General features: G+C 37.5%; 1 protein-coding gene across 1 annotated transcript in view; it reads right to left on the bottom strand.

Moving 5' to 3' along the window:
- The window catches only part of kiaa0753 (KIAA0753 ortholog), a 26,286-nt gene extending 21,840 nt beyond the window's left edge, over positions 1-4,446 (bottom strand). The window contains exons 1-6 of the mRNA XM_016556996.1: positions 4,072-4,446; positions 3,382-3,913; positions 3,192-3,298; positions 1,543-1,605; positions 1,210-1,431; positions 934-1,126 (exon numbers count right to left, since the gene is read on the bottom strand). Coding sequence (XP_016412482.1) covers positions 934-1,126; positions 1,210-1,431; positions 1,543-1,605; positions 3,192-3,298; positions 3,382-3,913; positions 4,072-4,188 — 1,234 coding nt within the window. The 5' untranslated portion in view covers positions 4,189-4,446. The remainder of the gene's footprint in view (positions 1-933; positions 1,127-1,209; positions 1,432-1,542; positions 1,606-3,191; positions 3,299-3,381; positions 3,914-4,071) is intronic.
- Positions 4,447-11,833: the final 7,387 nt, after the last annotated feature.

The following is an 11,833-nucleotide window of genomic DNA, read 5'->3' as shown; positions in this document are numbered from 1 at the left end:
CAGTGTCTCATGATCCTTCAGAAAAAATTTTTTAATATCATGATTTGGTGATCAAGAAACATTTCTTATTATTATCAATGTTGAAAACAGTTGTGCTGCTTAATGATTTTGTGGAAACCTTGATAAATTTTTTTCATGACTATTTGATGTTAATAGAACAGCACTTATTTAACTATTTTTACTGCCACTTTTGATCAATTTAATGCATCCTTGCTGAATAAAAGTAACTTCTTTCAAAATCTTATTGACTCTAAATTTTTGAAAGGTAGTGTATCTCAATAAAAAGTAGAGCTATAACTAAACCAAGTATAAATAAATTGTTAATGATAATAATAATAATAATAATAATAAACCTTAGCATGGTCTGGGTTGATGGCACTGGTAGTTTTGTTGGGTTTCTGTGCTTCTGCCTCTCTCAGTTTTTGATGATGCAAGAGGTTCTCTAGCCCTGCCCTCAGAACTACGCTGCGCTCCTTCACCAATGCTTGTGAGGTCCTGTGGGATTTTTCTGCCAGTCTGCTGCCTGCATTCATTAACAAAATCTCAGATTTTCTTTTGCAATACCCTGAAATCAAATACCTACAAAAGGAGCAACCAGCTCATGCTGCAAACCACTTCTACACAAGATAAATAATTCAATACTGATTTGATGAATATGATTTTCATATACAGTGGCCCAAAAAGTACAGTTGAGTTATACTTACAAATTACAAAATATCAAAACAAGATACAATATCAAACAAATGCTGCTAGTTTTCTAAGAACTCAGTGTGTTTGTGTGTTAAAATAAATAAAATAAAAAAATTTCTTTAAAATAAGCTTGGTTAGATGTTTTGCTATATAATGCAAAGACATTTAGACACGACTTATGGACAGAAACAAAAGCAAAACTCTTTTTGAAAAATGAACATCACTTTGGTTGTCATGACTCACCACCAGGCTTTTTTGCAGCAGCTGGCTTTCGGGGTCTTTGTGAGGTCCTCTCAGCTGGTGCTCTGGCAGGACGGGGAGGGGACATGCTGCGGGCCCTGACCCTGGTAGAAGTCTTTTCCACTGGGTTGACATTTTGCAAATCTACATCTCTTTCCTTGGGTGTCTCCTGCTTACTCAGTGCTGAGTCCAGCGTCTGAGCAATCACAAACAAAACGGCATTAAATTAAGGCTTTGACATTCACTGAAAGTTTATTGTGCTTATATACGGTACATCACCTCTAATTTCTGCAGGATGTCGAGGGCTGTCTCTGGTACAGCAGATCCTTGCCCCACCTCTGCTTTGGCTGAGCAGAGAGAGAGCTGGCGAATCAGCTGCCCCAGCTCTTTGCAGTGGGTGGGCACTCTGTTCTCTGCAGGGTCTGACAGCTGGTTGATAAAAACCTGCATGGCTCTTACAGCCCCCCGGTGAGCAGCAGCCAGTCTGTCCATTGCCCTGGACTGAGAAGACATCCATAGAAACATTTAAAACCCTTGCATGACTCATTCTTGCACTTTAAAATCAAGCTATAATCAAATATAGATTTTTTGGGGCGAAATGAACTTTGGTACCTTTTGGGTTTGTTTGACATTCTGGGAACGCAGCTTGTCTAGATCCTCCTGTATTTCTTTAACCTTGAACAGAACAACAAAACAGTCCCATTGTGGATCTTTAAAGCTGCCTTTTTATCTCTGACAAATGACAAACCAGTTGTCATTCATGTACAAAAATCCATGGTTTTGCATGATTTTCTGACTATATCCATATGCTGAATTTTTGGAACCAAATTGAACAATGTGCGCTGAGATATTTAAACTTTTGTAGCTAAACGTGTGCACTATATCTGTGAAATGGGTGGTTATGAGTACTTATGTCTGAAATCAGTTATGTTACACAGTAATGTTAATTAGCCTTAAAGGGGTCCTATTATGCTTTTTCACTTTTTCAACTTTAGTTAGTCTGTAATGTTACTGTTTGAGCATAAAAAAGATCTGCAAAGTTACAAAGCTCAAAGTCCAATTCAAAAGGAGGTATTTTATTTAACAGAAATCACTTTTCAAAAACTACAACGAACGACTTGTTTGGACTACAACGCATATTTTTGCAATATAACAAATACCGACGACTGGAACGAGACCTGGTTGAGCTGCACTAGAGAAGACAACGAGTTTTATCACAATGTCGGAGACACGCTTGCTTTCCCAAGGCAGACGAACTTAAGAGTGGTTACAATCATCCGGGTTTAAATTGCGCTCAAATTGATTTGATTTTGACGCAATATTTACACTGAAGCTCGCAGGCGGCTATGGTAAGGGGTGAGTGCTGCCAATAACAACACATTTCGTATTTCAGAAGGCGGGCCTTCATTTGATACAGGAACTATTCGAGCCGTTCATGCCAGACTGAGGAGAGAGGTGTTGTAATAATGTAAAAATATGTGAAAAATAATGTGTTTTTCGAACAACCTAGTATGAGAGCCTGTTCTAGAACACCCCCAAAACAAAATCAAGTCTTTGTAAAAGAGCATAATAGGACCCCTTTAAAAAAATATTATGCTTTTCTTTCAAATGTATTGACAGTCATCTGTTTTGTGTAGATATATATTCATACATTCAACCATGGCGAATAAGTAGAACTATGAAAAATTATGTCTTAAATAGTCATTTTATAATTATTTATGCTAATTAGACCTTGAAAACCTACTATGTTTTTCTTTCAAACATATTTGTCGGTCATTTGTTTTGTGTTTATACTTTCAGTATTTATTCATTTTACCATGGTAAATAAGTTGAATTATGAATAATTATGTCTGAAATCATTATTTTAGAATAATTTCACAATTATTTACCTTAATTAGCCCTAGAAAATCTACTATGCTTTTCTTATAAATGTACTGGTAATCATTTGTTTTGTGTGGATATATTCATACATTCATTATTCATTCATTTTACAATGGTGAATAAATGGAATTGTGAAACATTATGTCCAAAATAATAATTCTAATAATTTCATAATTATTTCACAATTACTTACATTAACTATCCCTAGGAAACCTACTCTGCTTTTATTTAAACCTTTTAAATTATTTTCTGCTTTATGGCCAGTTTAAAAGTTCTGTGCGACTTCTGTGCAGTACTAAAAAATTTATTTTTATTTCTTAAAAGGGCAGCACATCACTGTGCCACCTTTGTGTTTGTGAATTGCAGTGCTGCTCACAGACCTGCTGTTGTAACACATAGATGATGCGTGCAGAACGGGTTGCTTGCTCCTGTCGCCGGATCTCCATCCTTTGTTTCTCATCAGGCTCCAGAACCTCCACAGCACGACCTGCAGAAAACCCACATGCACATCTCTTAAAAAGTGTTAAAAAAAAATACATACTACGGGTGCTTAGGATTAATAAGGAATACCTTTATTAGCCAACTGCTCTATCCTTTGTACATATGTGCTCAGCTCCTTCTGTAATTTCCGGATCTCCTGGGTGAGCTGAGGTTCACCGCTGTTGACTCTCGGGTCGAGGACTTTGGTAGGTGGCTGGCCCTGTTTAAGTTGGCTATTGGGTTCATGAGGAGTATAAACGAGCACCTGAGCACCATTTTTTAATTGTTTCTTTGGACCTGACATCTTTGGGTGGACCACATGAGGACTGTAATCTATGTTGCTTCTTTCATGGCTTATATTCTGGGATCTCTCTGCTGGCTCAAGTGACAAACAGCTGATGGATTCCTGACGTTTCCTGCGCAGATCTCTCCTGGCCAGTCTGACGGCAGCTTGCAGACGCTCTTCTGAGAGGACTGAGAGACGTACGGAGCTGCTGCAGCTCTCCAGATCATCCTGCCTTTCTGTACGGGGTATAAGTTTCTCTATTATGATGGGAGAAGGGGGTCCCATGCGTGTGGCTCGGTTAAGAACACTGGCTGTCACTGTGTTATTGAACTGAAGCTGTGAAGAGAAGAATCACAACCAATGAGAATGAAGGAGACGCGTGTTCATCGGCATCAAAATCAAGAGTTATTTATCAAATGCACAAGAATATAGCATGCAGCATTACATTATATAGGACAATACATTTACAATACGTTCTTGCATCAGTAACTCACCTGTGTTTGCAGACCAGTCATTTGAGACCCAGAGGAGCCTTTTTTCATCCATTCACGATTCACAGAGCCCAGTTCACCAATGGTCATAGCAGACACCCTTTGGAAATCTGAAATCATCCTGATAATATATTTTACCAGCTATCTTGATGGAAGTAATAAATTCAACCAATCCTGTTTAAGTAATCCTTCTCAGAGCAAATAATTCGCTACTGACTGATCCGATCGACTGCAAAAAGCAATTGATTTATCACACGAAAACACAGACAAATGGACAACTGACGAGTAAATCCGTTGTATTATGTTTAAACATGACAGAGAGTTGGTAAAGAGAAGCTAAAATCAAGATTTGTTTATAGGAAGTGTCAGGCAGTTTAAAACACCGCCATGACAACAAAACACTTCTTCGTGATTGTCTGTCAGCTGTTATAGTTGCGCTCGGGCATGTTGTCGCCCCCTATCGGACTAAGTTACTGCGGCCTGAGGTGACCCAAAAAGGTTGAATTCATTGAATTCATGATTTTGAGCTTTAAATATTGCAGTCAGTATATTGTTCATTTATTCATGTTGTAAAAACTTTAATCCCCCTAAACATATAGTTACACACAAATCTTAGATTCAGCATTAAACGTTTTTTTTGGCATTAAAGTTTTTGTAAATAAAACTAAAACTACAGTGTGTTAATTTAAAACTGGAGGTCCATGAAGTTACTATATTTTCTTTACAAATATTAAAATATTACATATAAAAAAAATGTGTAAGAAATTAGGCTGGAAAAGTAAATTAATAAAATCATACAAAGTCATGAAAAATCATGGAATTGTATATATAGGTGACTTTGGGCACCAAATGTACCTGCAATTACACACACCTATTACGTAGGGCATTTCAAGGGCAATCATTTGTACAATATTCTACACAGCTCAGCTGCTCTCTGCCCTCGTTTACTCTTCAATAAGCTCATGTCAGAGACCCTGTCCCCATGGTAACACAGCCAACCTCACAGAAAGAAGACAGCTCACCTGAATAGATGAGAATCAGAGCACATGAAATATGGGGCATGAACAGAACAAACAATGGGGACGAACTGCAGGCCAAAACACAATATCAAGCTGTTTATGGAAAGAGGAAATCTGGGCAGGGAGGGGCAGAGAGAAAGAGGAGACTGGCCTGAAGGCCTGTCTACCAAATCAATGCGTTATTAAGCACACAGACAATTCAAAAGCCCAAAAAGACACAACCCAGGGTGGCACACAGACGATATGAATATATTTGATTATATTAAAAAGCATTCAGGCGACCACTCTGGACTATGGCCCGGGGCAAGGATATTTCTGCAAGCTATGAGGGAAGGGAAGGTCCAGCTTGCGCATTTCATCCTTGTGGCCTTGGGAAATGATGCTGTAACTGTGTGTGTGTGGAGATTGAAGGTGTAACCGGCCGCACTCTGTTAATGTGCGCCGCTGAACTGAAACACTCCAGCGTGCACGCTTGTTTCATACAGCTGCTCCTCAGGCGCGGGGCGGATGTAGACCGAGTCAGCATGGATACCTGGATGCTGAATGACTTTTGGTACTCAGTGGTGCTCAAACAGACACCTGTGACTATGAGGGCAAATGTCCTCTCAACTATGCCACTCTGCAATGCCATGTTGATGTAGTTCAGTCAGTTCCTGTTGAAAGTGTTAAAATGACAGGAGATAAAAGACAAACATAGAGAGGTCACACTGTCAGGCTCCGTGGAAAAATTAGCTAGCAGACAACCAGAAAACAGTCCTAAAATTGTTTGTGGTTCTTTTCCTAGAGGCCTCAGGCGTTTGCTGGGTAAACAAACTGTGTGTGTGATTTGTTTCTGACTGAGCATGTGATTTGCAGCCCTTATGCACTGGAACATGATGAAGAGAAATGACTTTTGGCCATCCGCCCAGCTGGCAATCCCTGACCAGGTCACTAAAAACCCAGCTTTTGCATCAAAAGCTGGATTTCTCCCTGCCTAGATGTGGAGCGGACCATTGTGTCACTTTGATTCAGTTCTGTGTACACTAATAGCATCCTCTGGAGATGGATAACACCTTTTTCCTCGCTCCGCCTGTGAATCAATCTGCTGGTCCCCGATGAGGATGCCGAAATTTCCTCTTCAACAGCAGAAGAGATGCCATTCATAGACAAGGTTGTGCAAAACTATTGCTTCCTGGAAGAGGGCAGTAACTTCCTTGGACTTGAAAGAATGGAAAGGCGCAATCTCAACCTTTCAAGTCTAGGGAAGCTGTCTAGCCATGTACATTTTCCTAAATCAGACAATAATTATTTTCATCTGTTTGCACATTGTAATCAGAATTAGGCTATGTCTACACCACATCACATGTATTTGGGACCCAGCGGGGACACACTTACCCAGAGTGGAGGATCAGAGACAGATTTGCAAGCACTGGTACCTGAAGACCAAACCTAATGAAAAATCTCTGAAATTGAAATGTCTCCAAAATTAATTCTTTCATTCCAAACTTGGGCCAAGTGTTTTTCGGTTTGTTTTGTTTAACAGGTCACAAATATTCAATTGAGTCAGATGAATTATGACAAAATATTGATTGTGAATCGAATTAAATTTGTGTGGTTTGATGAGTGCATTTTCAATAGGTTTGTTTTAAACGTCATATATTGATTTCTCATGTTGGATACTTTATTAAATTACTACATTATGTTCTCCTATGTAAATTAATTATGTGTAATCACAGATTCAATGGTATTACGTCGCCCTCTTGTGGATTCAAAAGACTATTAGATTAGCACAAGTATTCACATGACTACATAACTTCTACATAATCCCATTTTCCCAACATAAGAAAAAAATAACAATTCTTTTGGTAAACCATAATAATTTTTTTTTTGCAGCTGTATGAAACAAGCGTGCAAAGTCTAAATATTTGGCATAACTGATGCCATAATTATGATTTACCAAAGCATTGTTTTTTAATGTGGCAGAAATGGGCTTCATGCCAGAAAGTGTGGTATTGCAAAGTTTTGGATCTCTGTGTAGCTAAAGCATCTTTCTTATGAGAGTTTTAGTACTACTACACATTCTCAGAGCATGTACTAAAGTTTTGGAAATTCAATATCCCATTCTTTACAGCATCAGGAAGTAAAGCCAACATTTAGAATGACGTTGCAGAAAAACTGTTTAACCGTTGTTTAAACTTCATTGATTTACAAATAATTTGAATGAATTTCCTTTACATTAAGAAGCATTCAGAATGTCACCACATTGTAGCCCTGACCAGCAGGCCCCAGGGGAATTACCCTCCTTATCCAGCCCTGGCAAGACTCCAAGCTAATCTCCCCAGTGCTGTGGAAACGGGCACAAAACATGACCACTCTGCTTCCTCTGCTTTTGATAACTAATTATTCCAAAAACAATTGAGGGCAGCCAAAAAATCTGCCACATAGGCCAAGGTGGCAGGAATGCAGAAAATGCAGAATGCCAAAAGATTGCTAAAAACCAATTTTGTCGACTCCTTGCAAAACACTCATTCTCATCCATACAGGTCTGATTTTCTCTTAGAAAATAACATTGACTACGACCATGCTGCTAATTGCAGTTTCTTACTTCCTCCTTGAGCTTGCTAATTCACATTTCTGCAAAAATAGAACAGGTTGGCCTACTATTGTGCTGCAGACAGCTATTTTTAAAATACACAAATAGGCTTAACAACTTGTTAACTTTTTTTAAAAAAAAAAAAAAAAAAAAAAAGAATGTAAATCAAGTTCATGTACAGTAATGGCCTATTCATACCCAGGACAATAACAATAGGCCTACGGATAAAAAAAAAATCGTTCTAAATGTAAAAACAGAATCCACAGCACAACTATAACAACACGGGGTAATGATATCGTTGGAATTACAATTTTTCCAGATAATGAGCAATAAAAACATTACAAATCCATCTTGTTTTAACGAGCTCGAGCGGCAGAAGACAGAATTAGCTACAGCACTCTTATAAACGTTATCGTGCGCTGGTGTGGATGCTAATATTATCGTTCTTGTTGTGAACGCATTATGTGTAGACGCTAAAGTGAAGTGGTTTCAATTTGGCTGTAGTGTCTGCTCAGCTTCTCTTACTGTCATTGTACAGCCAAGGTCAACCATCAACACAAATCTCATCAGAAACCATTGTTCTCTCATTGCCCTTGCACCTTTTCTACTTTAGTTTGTCTTTTGTTCCCAAACAAATAAACTCACCTGTGGCCCTTTTATACATTATTTTCTGACCGGTCCATAAACAATTATGCATAATAAGTGTTTGCATATTGAAAGCTGTGTGGTAATTGGGTTCAGGTTGTGATGATCTTGTGATAATAACCAAATGCCAATCCTTTCTAAATGAACACATGGGGCAAAATGTGAATTGATATACGATTTAATTAAAAAATAAATAGGGAGGACTTTTATTTTTCGTTTTGCGGTTCATCATGTTTCTGTATTTTTCTGTTACATGAACAAGAATTAGAATTAGCTGATTAAATTACTGATATGCAAAGTAACAAATAGCAAGAACTATAATATTTCAAGAACAGAACAGCAAGGACTATCCCTTGCATATTTACAGAAATATTCTACTTTATGCAGAACTTCCAGTCATTATTTTCAGAATACAGGATTGACATTAATCAGAAAGGACGCATATAAACGTGGTCAGTGTTAGCTTGCTGCAACTTGCAGCTGTAATGTATTGAGGTGTGAGAGTGTGTCATCTGTCCCATTTTACAAGTCTTTATTTATCTTTATCTCACTGGAGAACCTTCTAAATTCACAATACCTCTGCTGGAAGTATGAACGGAGGGAGAACAAATATGTCCTGACAACGTTCAGTTCAGTTTAATTATTGAGCAAGTGAAGAGACACAGTGTCTCCAGTAGATTCACTCATCAAGCAAATGCACACAGACACACTGACAGAGACTAACAGTTGGAAATGGCATGATCAAGAAGATAATAAATCCATATCTGATTTACTGTAAGGTAAAATACAGTCATGTTCTCATCATCACATCCAGTCGACTCGAATTAGGAGAAACAGAGCATAATCAAATTGTAATGATAACTGTCCATTACAGAAAGCTAAGACAGACATATTTAGCACTCATTGTAAAAATTCTAGTCATAAATCCTTTGTTAAGAGTTATCCGGTGAGTGCATCATATGTAATTTCCCATTAAAACTAGCAGATTATTTGCACATAGATGATGTAAATAAAAAATAACATTTAACTGCAGGAAGACAAAAGAAGTTTTGAGAACCAGTCATGTGTAAACATAATGCACACTCAAGAACAGACCTCAAAGAACCTTTTCCTCATTCAACTTTTACAATCAAAGTGGGTAAAATTTGGTGAAGTCCAGTCAGCAAAGGTCACACAAAGCAACAATCTCTGAATGTGGATGTAAGTTAGCTGGCTAAATCTGGTACAGTGCAGTAACATTTATGTTAAATATTGTATATGGTCCCTTTCCAAATAAATAAATAAAACGAAAACTGACTGTAGCCAGAGTCAGAAAACTTGTGAAGAGAAAGATCCATGGAGGTCCACAACAGTTTCCATTTTTAATTTTAAAATGGAAAAGGGCCCCATTATAAATAAAGAAGAAAAAAAAGATTTATTTCACCATAAAAAAAAGGAAAACATCATGAATAAATAAGTAAAATAAAGCAGTAAACATTAACTGAACAACATAAAATGTATAATAAAACACTAATGATAACTGATCTTAAAAATAATAAGAAATGTAACTAAAGTAAAAAAGCAACATGTAGAGATTTTTGGAACATCCTTGTACAGTTTTTTATTATATATTATAAGGTGCTTAGTTTGTACTTACAATATTTTGCTGTAAATGAGTAACTGTATTGTGTATGATATAGATTTTACATTATTTTACAGTATAATTGTGCTGTTTATATAAAATTATAGGCTTCTTTTTACCACAGTAAGTAACTTAGTTCATTAATATGACTTACTAGGCTATCTAGCATTTTAACTATTTTTTTCCTGGTGAAAATAACTAACATTTTAATTGAATAGGGAAAGCATTCGAAATAATACAAGCCAAACGTCATTATGTGAGGATTATTGCAAAGTGAAGTTATACAACAAAACCTGAATGTTATTAAATTATGCATCAAATTCTATAACACAATAAAAATCGTATCATCGTCGTAATCGTATCATCCCGTATCATTATTGCCATTTAACATAAGGTGCAATAGGAAAATAAATCACAATATATGCCTAATACATATTAAATAAAACGTAAGTTTATCAGTCGCCCATTTTAAATAAGCAAAGTCAGAGCAGAAGGTAATTCGCACTGATAAGTGTGCTGTGTTGGGACGGTTTGCATAGTGCATTAGAAACAGCTGTAACAGCTTCTTTCAGTTACATGTGACTGAATCCGGCGAAGCAGTCTCTGTCCATGTAAACTATCCACGAAGGCACGAGCCGTTTGTCTTCGTGGCGTTGTTGTGACCATCTGGGGTCCAGAAGAGCACATAGTAGATGGCTAAGATGAAAGCTGCGATTGAAACACACAGAAAGTAAGCGATGCCCATCGCCACTTTCACCCAAATCTTCGTGGCTCTGTTCGCGTGTCTCACCCTCTGGTCTCCGGGGTAACTCGGTCTCCGCTCCGCTCCTCCGTTTGTCCTGCCGGTGCTGACGGGTTTGTCTCCTCTCATTCTGAGATGACGGATATTCCTAATATTTCCAGCGGTCGGTGTATGTTTCTCGGAGGCCTTGAGAGGTCTGCTGCGAATCCCCTGATTCAGGTGACTGGATTCCTGCACTTCTGATAAGAGTGTTCCTGCACCATCAGTGTTTCTCATGCCTCAGAGATGCACACTAGTTTTAGTTGAACGCTGGGCGGAGTTTGCTGTTCTCCACCATTGGTGGGCTTCATCTCTTATGGAACAAATACTTCTATATTATGCAAGGACTCTTTGCAGAAATTAGCATTTGGAAATACCTTATTATTCAGATAAAATGTTATTAGGAAATATATTTTATTGTGCATATTATTATAAGACTTGGAAATACTAGTTTTGTAAAGACAATTATTAAAAGGCAAAACTAGCTTCGTTAAATGAGATGACATTTTATTTTATATTGACTACTAAATTAAATTAGTAAATTTAACTGCCTTTTGATTTAAACATTTGATTTTCAATAAGTTACTATGGAAAATGGTTAGTAAGTTTAATAGGAAAACAGTTTTAAAGAGTGCTTCAGTAAAACTTGCTTAAAGGGATATTTCACCCAAAAATGAAAATTCTGTCATTAATTACTCACCCTCATGTCGCTCCAAACCCGCAAGTCCTTTGTGTATATTCGGAACACAACTTAAGATATTTTTGATGAAATCTGAAAGCTTTCTATAGATAACGATGCAACTGACACGTTCAAGGCCCAGAAAGGTTGTAAGGACATCGTTATAATAGTCCATGTGACAACGGTGGTTCGACCGTAATTTTATGAAGCTACGAGAATACTTTTTGTGCACAAAGAAAACAAAAATAATTTTATTCAACAATTTCTTCTCTTCCGTGTTAGTCACGAGAGTACCGCGATGCACGTGCTGTGCCTTGTTTACAAGCAGAAGACGACACACACTGCACATAAAAGTCTTCGTAAACATGTCTGAAGATTTCGACAGAGAGGATGACTTGCAATTTTTTGCCCAGCTTTACTTATTTGAACTAGAATATACACTGAACTA

Source organism: Sinocyclocheilus rhinocerous, unplaced genomic scaffold (assembly GCF_001515625.1).
Source record: "Sinocyclocheilus rhinocerous isolate Xijiao unplaced genomic scaffold, SAMN03320098_v1.1 scaffold166, whole genome shotgun sequence".
Taxonomy (NCBI): Eukaryota; Metazoa; Chordata; class Actinopteri; order Cypriniformes; family Cyprinidae; genus Sinocyclocheilus; species Sinocyclocheilus rhinocerous.
This window is presented reverse-complemented; position numbering and strand designations above follow the sequence as displayed.